Source organism: Aspergillus caelatus (assembly GCF_009193585.1).
Source record: "Aspergillus caelatus strain CBS 763.97 unplaced genomic scaffold BDV27scaffold_20, whole genome shotgun sequence".
Classification (NCBI taxonomy): Eukaryota; Fungi; Ascomycota; class Eurotiomycetes; order Eurotiales; family Aspergillaceae; genus Aspergillus; species Aspergillus caelatus.
Window position 1 is genome coordinate 216,134 of NW_022475283.1, and position 17,303 is coordinate 233,436.

Genomic DNA, 17,303 nt, shown 5'->3' on the forward strand with positions numbered 1-17,303 from the left:
AAAGATGACTAGATCTATAGTCTGAATAAACAAACAATCCAAAACAGGGCGTTATTCATAAACATCATATAACAGCAGACAAAGACCCATGCCCCCATCAAAACCACATACATATATATGTACTGGAGGAGGCAAAGCCAAACCGCCAGAGTGTAAACAGGCAGAGTAAGGAATTAGTCACAACCATCCCACAGATCTTCCGCTTCAAAGAAGCCCAAACAAGCATCGGGATTCTCGTCCTGCATGACGGCTATTACGGACCCCGCAGTAGCGGTAGATTCCGAAACTAACCGACGTGCATCGTTGATGGACGTCGAGCTGGGGAGCCGTAGCCAATCATCCCGGGACACGGAAAACGGGAGCCCGAGAGTGGCTAGCGCGGATGTATCCATGTCTACATAGTTTGTTTGTGAGAGGGACCGGAGATGTCGGGGTGGAATTATTTCGGAAGGGGACAGATGGACCCAGGACTTGGCGGTGGGGTGTTGGATGGCTGTAAGCAGGATATCTAGAAGACGGATGGTGCCCGTTGAGGTAGATACTGTTGGGATTTGGTTGATGGGGACGAGCTTGTCGATGATACGCGGGGTCTCCTCTAACTGGGGGAGCGAGGCGACGGATTGCTGTTGACTGGAGAGGTCGTCTGAAGTAGTGGAGGGGAATGATGCGGTCGACATGCTCATTGGTGTGAGGACATTTGATGCGGCGCCAATGGCGCCGCCGGGGTGGAAACTTTTAAAGATCTCTGCCGGGCCTCTTCCTGAAGATGTGTGTAGTCGTCTGGCGGTGGCGATAGCCAAGGCATCTCCCAGCGACAGGGCTACCGTCGTAGACGACGTTGGGGCAGATACGCCGATGGATAGCTCCTCGTCCTCGTGAATGGGTGCTGGTAGGAGGATGCCCATGTCGGACGGTTGAAACGACAATAAGGGGCATGTGGACGGGTGAAGGTGAGAAGTTATAGCGATTATTGGGACAGTTGCGGGGATATGAGGGAGCAGGAGCAAGAGCTCAGGGGTGCGCCCCGAGAACGAAATCAACAACAGGGTATCTTGCTGTATACAAGTATCAATAAGCTTGTTCATCTGGTTCACAATTATAATTCGACACTCACCGGTCTAATCATGCCCAGGTCTCCATGCAACGCTTCCGTTGGATGTAAGAATGCGCTGTAGATACCCAGGCTATTCATTGTCGCCTCGAGCTTTTGGGCAATCTTCCCACTCTTTCCTACACCACAGCATACCAATTTTCCTCCACCCCGCACACTGCGGGTAATCTGGCTTACAGCCCGTGCAAGACTCTCTTGCGCCAACGCATTTGTTTCGTAAAGACGTTCCAAGTGCGCTAGGGCGGCGCGCTCAGTAGAAATGACATGAATGGCGGTGGATACCGACGCATCGGCAGGGCCATCCTTTGCAGTTGATAATACAGGATCAATCACGTCTGGAGGAGTCAAGGATAGAAGCGAAAGCTCGTCGCGAGCGAGGCGGTCTTTCTTTATCATGGTGGGCACGGAGGGGTCCGCGGGGGACGATAGCGGGATCATCGGCGATTGCTGCTGAAGGTGCCCCATGGCACAGAAACCATTCTCCTTGGGAACTAAGAAGGAGAGATCGTCTTCTCCCGGGAGGGGCCTGGGAAAAGAGGTCCCGGACGAAATCCCGGGGAAGCAAAGGAATTTAGAAAATTTTCGATGGCGCGCGGGGGGGGGGGGAAGGAATAGTAAGGGAAGTGGAGGAGAATTGGTCTCGGCATGAAGTTTTGACTAATTAACCACTGGCTGAACTACATCGGAGATACTAGGTAGTTGTAAGTAAAAGTACACTTCGGACTTCCTTTGATTTAACTGCACGCTAACGCTTTCCATCATTCTCCTTACACTCCCCACTAAAGAAGAAACAATCCCCTCCATTACTAAAGTACGCCTTCCGAGTCTCGGCTCCAATAACATCCGTCATGACACCATCGCCACCTTCGCTGACGCTTTTGCAGATCCCGTACTGTACAAAATGGTTGATTGTTACTGTTACATTGTCATCTAGGAGATTAGTACTATACAGATATTTTTCTTCCCAATCGTTTTTCGCCCATCATGTAGATTTCAAGCCTTGGAAAGAGGCTTAATACCCTTGTGAATAGCCGCAATCCCCCCAGTGAGATTCTCGAATCCCCGGCCAGGGATCATGAAACCAGCCTTCTGAATCATACCCCGGAATTCTTCCTGGCTGGGGAATTTCTCAATACTCTCCACTAGATACTGGTAGCTGTCCCGATCTCCCGCCACCAGTTGGCCGATCATCGGGATGGCACTGAAACTCCACTGCTTGTAGACCGCATTGAATACGCTGTTCTCTACCTTGCTGAACTCCATACAAGCGAACACACCACCGGGCTTCAACACCCGGAATGCTTCGTTTAGAGCGGCCTGCTTGTCCGTGAAGTTGCGGATGCCGAAGACAACCGTGTAGAGGTCGACTGAGTTATCTGGAATGCTGGGCATGTGCTGGGCATTTCCCTGCATAAAAGATAGACGGTTCGTATTGTAGTAAGGGGTCTGGATGCTCCGCTTTTTGCCCTCCGCAAGCATATCCGGATTGATATCAGCAATTGTGACACGGGTCTCATGGTCGTGGTTAATGTTAGTCGCGTGGTCCAGCATGCGAAACGCGATATCGCCGGTCCCGCCCGCGATATCCAGGATATTCCAGCCTTTTCCTGTTGTGTCGGTGTTGCGAGATGGTAGCGCCGAGCCAGGGTTCAGGGAGCGAACAAAATGATCTTTCCACAGGCGGTGGATTCCGAGTGACATGAAATCGTTCATAGCATCGTAGGAAGAAGCAACTGAGCTGAAGACCGCTCCAACTGTACATTACCGGCGTTGGTTGGTTAGTCTTTTATCCAATTGTTGGAGAGGTATATAGAAGCATACCCATAGACTCCTTCTGCGATTCAGGAACGTTGCTAAAGCCAAAATGGGTCATTCGTTCATCTTGGTTGGCCTTGTTGGAGTCCGCTTGAGCTCGCTGCGAACAGGAAAAGCAGCGGTAGGGGACCTCGGGAATGGTCGCTCTCCGACGGGCATTATAGCCCAGATTCCTCCATACCGATCGCGACAGCATGATGAAGTGTTAGTTATTCAAGACCTGCAATTGAGGTTAGTTGAAGGATAAAACGGAGATGGAAATATTGCGCGGAGCGGATATCAAGATGAGATTCCCGGTACTGTGCTTTTTCTGCCGCCCGACTCTTCACCGCTAGCCTTTTTCCAATACCATGGAGCACTAGTCCTGTTCGGCACGGATAAGTGGAGGACAGTGACCCGTGACCGGCTCATCGTAACCTGACTACCAATTGTCTCTCTGTGGGGCTAATGATGTTCTAAACAGTACTTGTCTCTATACTAATCTACTTTCGACAGGCTGCATATCATCTAGGAGATACACTCATAACTTATGACCTTCTTGATCATATCCTTAAGCTCACATTAAGTTCAGGTTCGACGCCGGTAATATTAGCAGGATACAAATATCCACCGCTATTGACCAGCCAAAGTTGTGGTATCGAAGATAGAAGAAACCTTCGAGGTACGTAGGAGACCCGGGGTAAACAGGTACACCCACTTTATATTGAGTATATTCAATATCCATGCCCCAGTGAAACAGGTAGACTAGGACACGACTCGCTCGCTTACATGCCACTCAATCGTTCTTCGCAACCCTTCTCGCAAGGGGATTGTTGGGCACCAGTCCAACACGGCTTTGGCCAGCGAGATCTGCGGCCGACGAACAGCGGGATCATCCGCCGGGCGTGGATGGTAAGTAATATTGACCTTAGGCTGATTGGTCATTTCGGCCACAAGACCAACTGTCATTTCTGCTAGTTGTTGGATAGTAAACTCCCCATCATTTCCGATATTGACAGGACCCTCACTGTAGTCACTGTTCATTAGGCGATAGAGTCCTTCCATACAGTCCGTGACATATTGGAAAGACCGCGTTGCAGATCCATCGCCGGTGATCTTCAGGTCGTCACCGGACAATGCAGCAACGATAAAGTTTGACACGACCCGACCATCGCTACCATTCATGCGAGGGCCATATGTGTTGAAAATACGAGCAATACGGATATCGGCGCGTTGCTGTTCACGGTAAGCATAGCACAGTGCTTCTGCTACCCTCTTCCCTTCATCGTAGCAAGATCGCTTCCCGAAGGGGTTGACATTTCCCCAGTACGTTTCGGGTTGGGGGTGAACTAGGGGATCACCATATACTTCTACTTATGTATTAGGTATAAGCGAAGCCAGGGGCTATTGGTGTTTCAGCTTACCTGATGTGCTAGTATGCAAGACGCGGGCGTTTTTCGATATAGCTAAGTCGAGCACGTTTTGTGTTCCCTGGAAGCATGTCCTTAGTGTTGAGATCGGGTCTTTTTGATACTGGATCGGACTGGCTGGGCATGCGAGGTTGTAAATCTGATCGATCTGGCTCACATCCTCCAAGGGCATTTGGATATCTTGACTGTAAAAGTCAATACGAAGAGATCCGACGTTTGTTTGGTGGTATCTATCTTACTTGACCAATTTAAAGTCGGGATGGCTCCTTAGGTGGTCTAGGTTCCGGGGAGAACCTGTTTGGAAGCTATCCATTCCAATGACTACATGGCCCTTTGCAAGGAGGTAATCTGCGAGGTTGGACCCGAGGAACCCCGCAGCCTGTCCGCGTTAGCCCAGACCTTTCTTAGATGGCCGCGCAAGGAAGCTTCCTTACCCCCGTGATGAGGATTTGCAGCTTGCCGTCGTGACTCGCCATATCATATATCATATAAAGCAGCATATATTCTCCAACGAGCATGGGTCACTTTTGAATGGCAAGCTTAAGTATTTCGTAGTGGTTCATCATCTGCGCTGACCCACCCGATCAGCCCCGACAAGCCCTAATCTCGTCGCGCATGAAGATAACCTTGGAAGTGGTGGTGGAACACTCCGCTACCATCCAAGAACAGCCTAGTGTGACTGAAGCCTGAACCTCAGCTGCCGACATGGTGGAGCTGAGCAATGTCGATCGAGACGGATGTCGTAATTCTCAGGCTTTCATGGTGTTGTGGTGTGGCACTGTGTGCGCAGTGGCGGGCTGACAATCTGCAAGATGACAAATCTCAAACGAAAATCCCAACCACAAGTGTCGGTAGTTGGCCTTTTTAAGTTCAACCTTGAATGGTGTGTTCTTTGCCGTATTCGGCAACAATTCATCAAGAGTGGGCCTCACGCTCAGCTGCAATCTCGATTTCCCCACATATATGACGGAACATGGAAGAACCCAGGGACACAGCTAGAATGAAGCGAGCGATATTTTCTCCCCGGGGTGTTCAACCAAGAACCAAACCACTGCCAGACCCAGATGCTTCGCCGTCATGATTCGAAATGTGGCATGTATAGGTGCTGGATTCGTGGGTGAGTGGATGCACTAGGTGCGCGTGATGTATTCCTATCTGACGTTCTAAGGGGGTCCTCTGGCCACGGTTATTGCCTGTCAATGTCCGGACATCCAGGTAACTGTTGTGGACAAAAACAAGGAGCGGATTGACGCTTGGAATACAGCGACCCCTCCACTATATGAACCAGGCCTCGAAGATGTCCTATCCCGCGTTCGGCAGCGAGATGCCCAGTGCAATCTAAGGTTCTCGACAGACATCGATCGTGCCATCCGAGAGGCAGAGCTTATTATGTTGTGCATTGATACCCCTACCAAGGGAAATGGCATTGGGAAAGGGATGGCATTGGATCTGGCCAACACGCAGGCCGCTGTCAGGACCATAGCGCAGGCTGCAGAGTCGGACAAAATCATCGTGGAGAAGTCAACCGTCCCGTGTGGAACAGCAGACAAGATTCGGGACTTGGTATGGGCATTTCTTTTCTGTCTATCTTGAAGTGAATACTAATGACACCATGGGCGCAGCTCGAATCTTGCTCTAAGAATGGCTGCCGGTTCGAGGTGCTTTCTAATCCTGAATTCCTAGCTGAAGGAACCTCAATCACAGATTTATTCTATCCGACAAAAGTTTTGATCGGTCACCGACAAACGCCATCATCGCGCAAAGCAGCTGAAGAGCTGGCTGCGATATACTCCCGGTGGGTATCACCCGAACTTATAATCATGATGGACCGCTGGTCATCCGAACTATCCAAACTAGCCGCCAACGCAATGCTAGCGCAGAGAATAAGCAGCATAAACTCGTTAAGCGCGATATGTGAAGCGGTCGGCGCAGATATTGACAGCGTGAGTGCTAGTTGCGGAATGGATCCTCGCATCGGAAAGGGGATGTTGAAGAGCACCCTCGGATGGGGAGGCGGATGTTTTGAGAAAGATATCTTATGTCTCGTCTACCTGGCTCGCAGTCTAGGTCTCACTCCCGTGGCAAATTATTGGGCTTCCGTTATAGAAATGAACGAGTACCAGAAGTCGCGATTCTTTATGCGCATTGTCTCGTCTATGCATGGAAGTGTGGGGGGAAAGTCCATAGCGATCTTAGGGTTTGCCTTCAAGAAGAATACATCGGACACGAAGAATTCTGCTGCCATTCCTCTTGTGCGAAACTTGCTCCAAGAAGGCGCCCTCGTCTCCATTTATGACCCCATGGTTCCGCCGGATCGCATCCTGATAGATGTGAGTGCAGCCGGTAGCCATTCCGCATCTGTCCAGGTGTGTCCATCGGCGTACGAAGCATGCAATGGCGTCGATGCAGTAGTTATTGCGACCGAATGGGACGAGTTTCAAACCCCGATCCCGACAGGGGATGTGCGAATGACCACGGCCAAGGATACCAGAATCGAGGAGCCCCAGTCCCCACCAAGTACACCAGGCGATAAAGGGAGAAGACTAGATTGGGAATGGATTATGAATCGTATGCGTTCACCCAGGTTTATTTTTGATGGGAGAAATATACTGGACAGACAGTATCTAGAACAGCTGGGGGCTCGGTATATTGGTATTGGTAGTGGATCAGAGTGGGGATTTCTGGAAAGAGCGACCCATTCTTTATGAATTTATGAATTAGAGCTTCATCAGAGCGTTTAGTAATCTATATCTCTATTTTACGATCATTTCGGTGTACGGCTCTGCAGCTTGTATATACCTCTAGTACTTACTACGTGTACTACCGTTTTGCGGGCATTGACATATAGTAGGATGGATACCAGTAATGCCTCAGGCCGAGGTATATAGTTCTTGCCTAATGCCAACCACGTACATCTCATGCACCCTCATTGAAGGGGTACGCAACCATTCATTCTTAGGGTGGGATGAATGGAACATATGCCTATTGGACTCGGCATCAAGAGTGGATTTTCGCGATTGTTGCAGGTTCAGGTCATACTCAGCATTGAAGACATCGAAAAACATGAAAAGGTGGGCACCTGATGAGTCCAAGAAAGCTCCAAGCATTCAGGCTATTATTAGACTATGGATGCAGTTCCAAGTGTGGACCACATGACTAGTTTCCCTTCCTGGCCAGTTCTTCCCTATCCTTCTCCCGCTCACTTTTGATGCCCGTAGTTCTTTCCTTACATGCCACATACTTTATCATACACTTTCTTTCAACACGCCCAAATATCCTCATGGTCCCCACGAGGAAGACTCTGACAACCTTCAGCCCTGTTGTCTTTTTCGTCATTAACCCCCCGTTCGACGACCACATCGCCATGCAAGCAGTATGCCCACTCCATGTCCCAGGAGAATGGGCTGGGTGTGGAAAACAAGGCTTCGATTGATTCTAGCGATCGATTGCAAGTTTCTGGATAAAAAAGATATACTATGGGAATCCAGAGAAGATTTAAGCCAGCAAGGAGAAAGTAGCTCCGACTCTTGATGCTGTCGAACATGATGGGATTGACGAGAGTGGTCATTCCAACGCCAATCGCCCAGCCCGTTATACCGAAACCGTTTCCTTGGGCTCGCAGGTCTGAAGGGAAAATCTCCGTGGGTATGAGGAAAGCTACTGTGCCCCATGTTGCTGCATAACTGTTATCCGCTTGTTAGCCAAACAAGCTATGCGCCACTTGAAGATGTGGCGCACTTACCCCAAGTTGAAAAGGAAGAGCATCGCGACAGCCCCTGGCGCATATTGGATTGCTTTGTCTGGATGATGAAGAGAACCTTCGTATAGCGATCCAGCCTAGAGAGTATTAGCCAGGGAGCTTACGGAGGATACATTAATAACAAGGAGACTACCTACAATTATTTCAACAGCGAAAAGCACTGCAGAGCCAAGCATGAGGCACCTGCGTCGACCAAGGCGATCGACGATTTGCCCACTGATGATGGTCCCGATGATGCCGATCGTATTCAAGCCACCAGCTAACCCATTCTGTTTGGTTTCACTATAACCGGCCTGGCTGAGAAGCACGGGCGAATACGCCGTGACAGCCTACGATGTCAATACCCTGGAATAAACTACCGCAACTGTGCTAGAAGCCTAACTCACTGTGATGCCAGTCCAAGAGGCCATGATCTGGAGGAATAAGCTAAGCCAGGCACGGCGACCCAAATTCGCACCTGGTCTGCCACCTTTGCCGCAAAGGATCATGACGAATTGAATTGGGGAGCTCGGTCTACTATCTTGTGCTGTAGCAACAATCTCGTGATATTCCCGGTCGATCTCCTTCTGGCTGGCTTTATGCCGCCGAATACAGTTCAACAGATCGCGAGCCTCGTCATTTCGTCCGACCGAGGCAAGGTACCGTGGGCTGTCTGGCAATGCTTTGATGCAGATAGTAAGGATAAGGGCCGGGATGCATTGAAATGCTAGTAGGAAGCGCCACCTGAAGTCCGAGTAACCGTTATTGATGAAAGAGAGGCCAAAAGACAGCCAGTAGGCAACAGAGATACCCAGATCTAACGACTATCAATGAATGAAGTTCCAGGGAGACCATTGGCATGCTGCTGTACTCACAATTCGCAATAAAAACATAGCCAAGATATCCGCCACGGTGTTCGGCCGAAGAAATTTCTGACACAAACACCGGGGTGATTCCAGTCAGTGCTAAAATGAAAGGGTCAGATTATATCAACTCCTGGATACAGGTAATGCCATTGGCTTACCACCCGTACCAATTCCCGTCACCACGCGAGCAACTAGCATGAACTCCGAGCTTTGAATGGAGGCTTGTAGAGCACCCCCAATGAGGGCAAAGACTGACCCGAACAGCAAGCCATTGATACGACCAATGCAATCAGCAAGCCATCCACCGGCAAAGCAGCCAAAGATACATCCTAAGTAGTATATACTGACCAGGCCTCCTTGATGCGTAGTGTCAGTCACAGTGCCGTCGGGCCTTCCTATCCCGACTTCTGTCACGTACGTCGGCGAGGCATTTACACCTCCCATTACACCCTGATCATAGCCTTCGAAGAATATAGAAATGAGGGAAAACGTTTGGATTGCAAGATTAATCTGACGTGGTGAGAGTTGTCGCCAGAGTGTTGTGTAGCCCATTGTGAGATGCCCGATGACCCTCTAAACAATCCATGAAGCAGTAGCAGGGTAAAGCAAACCAATTTAATCAAACCCCAAGAAACGTATATTTGCAACTAATGGCGCTTAACACTCCTCGCTTGATCAAGCGCAAGACCAGTTCACACGCTCAAAACTTGTGATGAGCTCGTGCCATAAAACCTCGGAGTTCATCCCTTGTATCGCTCAGCCGCGGTGGCTTTAACTCCCTGCAGCTTTCTCGCAGATCCTATGCGAACATTTACGTGATTGGTTATACTAAACTAACCATGCAGCATGAACTGATCTTCGGCTCCGCACATAGCGGGGAAGTTGGTGAATTGACCATCGTGGTCGCTTGTTTATTTCCAAACTGTTGTGCTTCCAGGGCAATAGCTGAAAACCGCTAATCGAGCATTCCAGACACCAGTAGAGGGCAGCATCATGAGCACTCCGAGTTATGCGTTAGACCTGACGGTCCTTGGGTTAAACAGTGGCACGTCCATGGTAAGTACAGTGGGAGAAGGAAAGTAATAACGAGTTTTACATCACTCATGCTCATACTCCTACCGGCAGGATGGTATTGACTGCGCTCTATGCCATTTCCGTCAGGAAGACCCCGAATCTCCCATGCATTTTGAGCTCCTGAAAGTGAGTAGCAGAAGCAAACCTTGCCGCTATGGATAAGAACCCACAGTATGGCACTAGTACGGGGAGATTCCACTCGAGCCTACCGTGAAGAAGCGGGTGATGAATATGATCCTCCATAACAAGACATCTCCGTCGGAATTATCAGAAGTGAATGTTATCTTAGGCGAGACTTTCGCAGACGCCGTCAAGCAGTTCTGCCAGAGCTACAATGTTGATATATCCACCATCGACGTCCTGGGGTCTCACGGCCAGACAATATGGCTTTTATCTATGCCAGAAGAAGGCGAGACCAAAAGCGCCCTTACCATGGCCGAGGGCTCATTTCTCGCCGCTCGCACAGGCATTACCACCGTGACGGACTTTCGAGTCAGCGACCAGGCTGCAGGCCGTCAAGGCGCCCCGCTTATTGCATTCTTTGATGCCCTTCTTCTACACCATCCTAATAAGCTTCGCGCGTGTCAGAACATTGGCGGCATTGCCAACGTTTGCTTCATCCCGCCCGATATCGAAGGCGGGGTGGATCAGTGCTACGATTTCGATACAGGCCCCGGTAACGTGTTCATAGACGCAGTAGTCCGGTACTATACCAGCGGCAAACGCGAATATGATAAAGATGGTGAGATGGGTGCGCGTGGCAAAGTCGACCAGGCCCTTGTCGATGAATTTCTGCAACATAAGTACTTCCGCCTCGACCCACCCAAAACCACCGGCCGAGAAGTCTTCCGCGATACATTAGCCTTCGAATTAATCGAAAAGGCCGAGAGAAAAGGTCTTTCCCCAGACGACGTTGTGGCTACCATTACTCGCATCACAGCTCAAGCGATCGTCGACCATTACAAGCGATATGCACCTAAGCACCTGGAGATCGCCGAGGTATTCATGTGTGGCGGCGGTGCTTACAACCCTAACATCACATCTTATATTCAGGAACATTACCCCAACACCAAGATCCTGTTGTTGGATGAGGCCGGTATCCCGGCTGCCGCTAAGGAGGCTATTACTTTCGCATGGCAGGGCATGGAGGCCATTGTTGGACGTCCTATTCCTGTCCCAACGCGCGTGGAAACACGCCAGGAATATGTCTTGGGTAAAGTGTCGCCCGGAAAGAACTATCGGAAGGTTCTCCGGAAGGGCATACTTCTTGGAGCTGGGCGCGACCATCTACCACCGGTGAAGGAGTTGTTAAACTATGTGGACGGGAAGGTCTTCGATAATAAATGGTGAAGAACACCAACCATGATGGTATCTGTCAAGTGTACACATGGTTTCCACGAAATGTTACTTACAGTATTCACAAGTGATTGAACGTATGCCCCTCCTATTATCTTATCCTGGAATTAGTGGCTACATGCCTAAGCTGCTAGTAGTTCATCCTACTTCTCAAGCGTCTGATTCCACAGACTCTGCACCGTAACCCCCTGCACCCACTTCCCATCGGTATTATCCTCCTGAACCGTAAACCCAATTTCCTTCTTCTGTCCAGGAAGCAACACGAAAGCATTCTCATCAAAATAACCCACCACATCAGCCGGATAGTCGAGCCAAGTGTATAGCGAGACACCCGATTTAGCTTCTACCGTGAAAGTCTTCGACTTGGAATCATACGATAGTTCAAGTCCGGGATCCACCAAGGCGAGATCCTTGGGGAAGACTGGTGTGAAGTGGTTCTGGTGGGTGAATGTCGTATTCTCGTCTGAGTTGGGGAGATGTCCCTCGCCCGACAGGGAGAGGACAAGTATGGTATCCTTCGGATTGGAAAGGGTAAGATTCTTTATGTTGGTACCATATATCTTGGTGGTGTTGAGCGCTCCGACGTTGAAGGGAACAGACCCCGGTGTGCCTGCATTGTGGGGGAGAGGCTTGCCTGACAAGTCCAGCCAGGTTAGATTTACTTTGCCCTTTGCTGATTCCCACAGATCTGACGTTACGTAGAGGTCCAGGTCACCTGTGGTGTAGTTCCAGAATGGCGAGACGATAATGGGTTGGTAGATGTCTCTGGAGACGTAGTGGAGGACCTTCCATCGTCCGCCGTATTCAATGCCGGCCCATGATGGTGCTTGCCAGATATCTTCCAATTGCCAGTAGAGAGAGCCGAGCTGTCGCTCGGGCATTCCGCTGCCACGGCGATAAAACTGGATTTCGGATTTGTACATGTCGGCTTGGAAGAGTTGGGTTGCGTGACACCAGGCGCTGAAGTTGGCGACAGAATCCAGTTTATTGGGAATGGGGTAGTACCGCTGCACTGCGATTGTCATTTCACCCATGCCTAGGGATGTATTGTGAAAGTTGTCGGTAAAGGTACCGCCGGCTGGGTAGTGATGGTTCCGAAGCATGACAGTGGTGCTGTTGAAATGGAGGTCTTCGGGGTCAACGGCTTGCTGCCAGGTTTGCAGGCTAGGCATGCTGTGGTATCCGAATTCGTTGGCGAAGCGACCTACTGGGTAGACATGGGAGTTGAAGGAGACACTGCTGTCATAGTTGTAGAAGTCGGTGTCGCCGTAGTAGGATCCAGGTGTGGTATTGTGATACCGTTCCACCATGGGCACGGGAGCAGACAAGTCGACGTCGAGATAGCCTTCCGTTGTGCTACTAGGACTGTATGTGATGGACCGAGTGTTTTGGTAAACCAGGGGCAGAATGAGACTGATATACAGCTTTTCATATTCCCCAACATACTTCGCGTGCTCCTCAGGAGCCTTGCTTTCGACCGTTGGAAGCATCAGTGACTCAATCTCGTTTCCACCTGCCCATAATGCCAGCGAAGGGTGGTGGTTGACACGACGAACGTTGTACACAACTTCGGCGGCGACGTTCTCCAAAAATGCATCATCGACCGGATACAAGGCGTCGCTAAATTCAAACTCGCTCCATAAAAGAATGCCTCGTTCATCAGCTAAATCGTAGATGAAATCGTGGAGATATATGCCAGATGACCAAACACGCAGCATATTCTGGTTTCCAGCAACAACCGCATCGAACAATCGGGCCATTCTTGCCTCTGTAACCCGTGGCCAAAAAGCATCTGGAGGTATGATGTTGGAGCCTTTGGCGTAGAATTCGTGTCCATTGACTTCAAAATGCCAGTTGGCACCAGGGGCAATGCCTTGAGCAAGCTGGGCATCTGTGATATTTCGTTGATTGAGGAAAATCGTGCGAAATCCTGTTCTCTTGGTGACATGGGTCAAGGTTTGATTTTGATGACCAGTAACAGTCACAGTTATGTTATAGAGATTTTGGTCACCAAGCCCCAGTGGCCACCAGAGCTTCGGAGTCACTCCACCAAGGACTGCAACACCGGTAACAGAATTTCCAGACACAGTCACGTTGTCTATCCGCTTTGATGTGAGGATCTCACCGGACTTAGTATCTTTGAATTCAATAGACATAGATGGATTAGGTGGAAGAGAGCCAACAAAGTCAATGCTGGCATTCACAACCCATGGCTGGCTTTGGTCGGGAGGAAGATGGTTGATCTGTCCTTTCCGATAGATGTCCAAGTCTGTATTCAAGACGTGGATATTTTGCGCATTTGGTAGTTGAACGATATAAGCAGGCTTCCAAGGTCCTGCGGGTGCAAATGCAGGACCCCAATCCCAGCCGAAATCCGACTGTTCCTTACGCATGAACCACCGGTTCGGATATTCATAAGTCTGCTGAATTCCATCGGGCCATACTAGGGGAGCAGGTTAGTACTGTGCAAAGGGCAGAGAGACACTCTTGGGGCCCAAACCTGGTGAGTTAGGGTCCTTGGCAATTGCATTCACGATATTTGGCGCACTACCAAAATTAATCTTCAAGACGGGATCCTCGTTGCAGCCCTTTAGAATCTGAGAGACATCGAAAGAATATTGGCGGTATTGGTTATTCGTTGAAGCGACGTATTTCCCACAGAACTCAACTGTCGCAAAAGTGTCAAGTCCATCAAAAACGAGCCAGGTAGACTCGGCGTCCTTTAGTCTATTGAAAATTAGATTGGTCAGAAAGCCCAAATAAACATGGCAGTTACTCACAAATCCTTAATATTATCAGTGGTGTAGGTCCAATTAGATTCCGGAATCCACCGTAGATTGAAATCATTGAGACCATGGTACCTGGGCCAGTCCAGTTAACGGAAGCAACTTTTGCCGACGAAGCTACGCCGTCACTTACGGGTCATCTGTGATGCATGTTAGATGTATGCATGGCATTTCAGATGAAATAAAGTAACTCACCAATAACACCGGCGTTCAGCAGGTCCAAATGGGCGTGGGATGGAAGACTTCCAGGTACGGTATGATTCAAACTTTCGCTACTGAGAGTCCACTTTTCATTACTCAGATCCCGGACATGCACGCCCAGCGCAGTAGGTATGCTAGATGCCACCAGGGCCGCGGCCTTCGCTGTGAACCGCATTGCGAGACTGCGGGGTCGCTACCAGGTTTGCTTTAGATCCTAGTTAAGAAGGATGACCATTTGAGGGGAAATAGGTCCGTTTTATACTTCGCTTAAGTATCATTTCAGTCAGTAGATTTCTACCGGCCGTCATGCAGGACCCCAATACCTCCTCCCACGATTCGGATCACGGCATAGAATAGACGGAAGCCAAACCGTGTTGAAAAAGGGAAAGTATCATGAGTGGGGGTTGGGGACAGAATGCTTGTATCCACAGTAGCACGATCGCTGCATGGAGTTCTTCCAATGAGATGCGGATAGGAAGGCTGCGGAGTCCCTCACTTGCGGCGGGGAAACTGATCGGCGGTCGAGGGATGCTTGGAGGTCGCCGTCGGAGACAAACGTCTCTTTTCTTCCCGGTCGGCTTGCATTTCTCAAGACATCCCAACAAGTTTCTCGTTGCCGGTGAGGCGATCGGATGATGAAATTGAATGGAATAGAACCCCGAAGCCGTCCGGAAACGGTTCAACCCGTTCAAGTAGTTCTCCGGAGTGGAGTCCAGTATAGATATATATTGGAGTCGAGACCAATTGTACAGGTGGAATCGATGGAAACTAGCTCATAATTCTCGTCCGGTTGAATACCCGTCCCCTTCTCAGAAATGAGATCCATAATCCTCTTTAAGCCAAAACCAGGCAATTCAACATGCAAGGAGCAAAGAAAGATGTATGACTGAATGTCATTCAAAATAAATATTTATGAGATCAGGTGACCACATCCAGGACAAACAAAACAAAATGAACAAACGGGGTCAAAGAAAAAAAAAAAAACCGATCGGCTAAACACGGTTCGGCATGACGTCCTGGGCCGAAGCCAACCGCTTCCTCCGCATTCCCCAGAAAGATGCCTTAAGATCAATGACCCCAGGAAATACCCCATATCCCTCTTCAACTGAGGTTCTCTCGACGATTGCCTTCTCAGACCATTCTCACAATGTCGGCACATCTTCTGAGGCGCATATCTCGCAATCCCAGGGCTTTGTCCAGGATTCCTCAACGATGGAGTAGTTCTATCTCTCAGCGGCCAGGCTCGGACCGGTATGTGAAGCTGATAAACATATCCCCTCTTTGCAAATATAGGGAATTGTGTACAAAGGGCAATCAGTGCTGATAGATAGATGCTTTCAGTGTCCGATTTCCTGGTGCCGTGAATAGTAAATTCACCACCGACATGACATTCATCAATCCCTCTGAAATGACCAATATCCCTACATACCGTGTCATGGATTCCGACGGTGTATTGCTGGACAAGAACCGGAAGCCCTCCGGAGTATCAAACGAAGAAATCTTAACATGGTACAAGAATATGTTGACTGGTGGGTTCTCTTAGCCTCTGCCTGCACCATGAATTGTTATTGACACCTCTTAGTGAGTGTGATGGACGTGATTATGTTCGAGGCTCAAAGACAGGGCCGCCTGAGCTTCTACATGGTATGTAGCTCCAGAGTTCAGTCCAATCAACAGACATATCGAACTAACGCTTTCTCTCCAAAGGTGTCTGCCGGAGAAGAAGGTATCAGTGTCGGATCGGCCGCCGCATTAACACCCGACGACGTGGTATTCGCACAGTATCGCGAAACAGGCGTCTTCCAGCAACGGGGTTTCACTTTGAAGGATTTCATGAGTCAGCTTTTCGCAAACTGCCATGACAACGGCAGGGGACGCAACATGCCGGTGCATTATGGTTCCAATTACCCTCGCATGGTGAGTATAGCAACCTTATACACCCTAATCTACCACATGAGACACACTCAGAATCCAAACTAACGTCCTCCAGCATACCATCTCCTCACCCCTTGCAACCCAGATCCCCCAAGCTTCTGGCGCAGCCTATGCCCTCAAACTAGAATCTCTCCAGAACCCCGACACCCCACCACGCATTGTGGCGTGCTACTTCGGCGAAGGTGCCGCCAGTGAAGGTGACTTCCACGCCGGCCTCAACATCGCCGCGACACGGTCATGTCCTGTGGTCTTCATTTGTCGCAATAACGGATATGCCATCTCCACACCCACACTGGAACAATACCGGGGTGACGGCATCGCCAGCCGAGGAGTAGGATATGGCATTGACACGATCCGTGTCGATGGAAATGATATCTTCGCCGTCTACGAAGCCATGCGCGAAGCACGACGCCTTGCGCTCTCCGATGGCGGAAAGCCGGTGCTTATTGAAGCAATGAGCTACCGTGTCTCGCATCACAGCACTAGTGACGATAGCTTCGCGTACCGTGCCCGGGTAGAGGTGGAAGACTGGAAACGGCGCGATAACCCCATAATCCGGCTGCGGAAGTGGCTTGAGAACGAAGGGTTGTGGGACGAAGATACGGAGCGTACTACGCGCGAGCAGCTTCGGAAGGAGGTGCTGAAGGAGTTTGGAGAGGCGGAGCGTGAGAAGAAGCCTCCTCTTCGGGAGGCCTTTGAGGGTGTATATGAGGAGTTGACGGAGGAAGCTCAGGAGCAGATGAAGGAGTTGAAGCGGATCCTTGAGACTTACCCTGAAGAATATGACCTTCGGCAGTTTAAGGATGGTATTAATGGGTTATAGATTGTCGGCGATCTGCTTGTGAGTACATAGATCAAGATATCCCGTATAGCAAAATTCGATCATGAAAAAGCATTCCGTTCCCTTTGTTCTATAGTGCTATCATACTATTGCCAACCTTGACTGAAGGCCTGACTAGGGTTAAGCGTAAGACCATGAGCAAAGAGAAGCATTAGGTAGCAGTGTATAAT

At 49.8% G+C, this 17,303-nt stretch overlaps 7 protein-coding genes across 7 annotated transcripts; 3 read left to right on the top strand and 4 right to left on the bottom strand.

The window, feature by feature from the left end:
- Nucleotides 1–173: 173 nt before the first annotated feature.
- On the bottom strand, nt 174–3,122 carry BDV27DRAFT_141862 (ubiE/COQ5 methyltransferase family-domain-containing protein; the record flags this gene model as incomplete). Its single annotated transcript, XM_032069878.1, has 5 exons — nt 174–1,055; nt 1,115–1,768; nt 1,976–1,980; nt 2,131–2,865; nt 2,933–3,122. The coding sequence occupies 5 exons, from the start codon at nt 3,120–3,122 to the stop codon at nt 174–176; spliced, it is 2,466 nt and encodes an 821-aa protein (XP_031931751.1).
- Nucleotides 3,123–3,670: 548 nt separating this feature from the next.
- BDV27DRAFT_167647 (UDP-glucuronic acid decarboxylase family protein) lies at nt 3,671–5,398 on the bottom strand (the record flags this gene model as incomplete). Its single annotated transcript, XM_032074551.1, has 4 exons — nt 4,770–5,398; nt 4,575–4,714; nt 4,330–4,520; nt 3,671–4,275 (listed from the first exon to the last, which is right to left on the bottom strand). Exons 1-4 carry the CDS (start codon nt 4,851–4,853, stop codon nt 3,671–3,673), a joined length of 1,020 nt encoding a protein of 339 aa, XP_031931752.1. The 5' UTR covers nt 4,854–5,398.
- Nucleotides 5,185–7,043, top strand: BDV27DRAFT_167649 (UDP-glucose/GDP-mannose dehydrogenase family, NAD binding domain-containing protein; the record flags this gene model as incomplete). Its single annotated transcript, XM_032074552.1, has 3 exons — nt 5,185–5,452; nt 5,504–5,898; nt 5,958–7,043. Exons 1-3 carry the CDS (start codon nt 5,413–5,415, stop codon nt 7,041–7,043), a joined length of 1,521 nt encoding a protein of 506 aa, XP_031931753.1. The 5' UTR covers nt 5,185–5,412.
- A 551-nt stretch (nt 7,044–7,594) lies between these two features.
- On the bottom strand, nt 7,595–9,492 carry BDV27DRAFT_141865 (putative MFS sugar transporter; the record flags this gene model as incomplete). The annotated part of the gene is made up of 6 exons (XM_032069879.1): nt 7,595–8,018; nt 8,078–8,172; nt 8,233–8,424; nt 8,482–8,891; nt 8,950–9,039; nt 9,099–9,492. 6 exons carry the CDS (start codon nt 9,490–9,492, stop codon nt 7,595–7,597), a joined length of 1,605 nt encoding a protein of 534 aa, XP_031931754.1.
- Nucleotides 9,493–9,933: 441 nt separating this feature from the next.
- Nucleotides 9,934–11,364, top strand: BDV27DRAFT_167651 (UPF0075 domain protein; the record flags this gene model as incomplete). Its single annotated transcript, XM_032074553.1, has 3 exons — nt 9,934–9,996; nt 10,066–10,140; nt 10,198–11,364. The coding sequence occupies 3 exons, from the start codon at nt 9,934–9,936 to the stop codon at nt 11,362–11,364; spliced, it is 1,305 nt and encodes a 434-aa protein (XP_031931755.1).
- Nucleotides 11,365–11,438: 74 nt separating this feature from the next.
- BDV27DRAFT_122128 (beta-mannosidase mndA) lies at nt 11,439–15,199 on the bottom strand. The gene is made up of 5 exons (XM_032065549.1): nt 14,352–15,199; nt 14,290–14,296; nt 14,151–14,231; nt 13,871–14,097; nt 11,439–13,813 (listed from the first exon to the last, which is right to left on the bottom strand). Exons 1-5 carry the CDS (start codon nt 14,530–14,532, stop codon nt 11,514–11,516), a joined length of 2,796 nt encoding a protein of 931 aa, XP_031931756.1. The 5' UTR covers nt 14,533–15,199; the 3' UTR covers nt 11,439–11,513.
- Nucleotides 15,200–15,444: 245 nt separating this feature from the next.
- On the top strand, nt 15,445–17,195 carry BDV27DRAFT_122129 (thiamine pyrophosphate-dependent dehydrogenase E1 component subunit alpha). The gene is made up of 5 exons (XM_032065550.1): nt 15,445–15,608; nt 15,699–15,886; nt 15,940–16,001; nt 16,065–16,274; nt 16,348–17,195. Exons 1-5 carry the CDS (start codon nt 15,505–15,507, stop codon nt 17,113–17,115), a joined length of 1,332 nt encoding a protein of 443 aa, XP_031931757.1. The 5' UTR covers nt 15,445–15,504; the 3' UTR covers nt 17,116–17,195.
- The last annotated feature ends 108 nt before the right edge of the window (nt 17,196–17,303 follow it).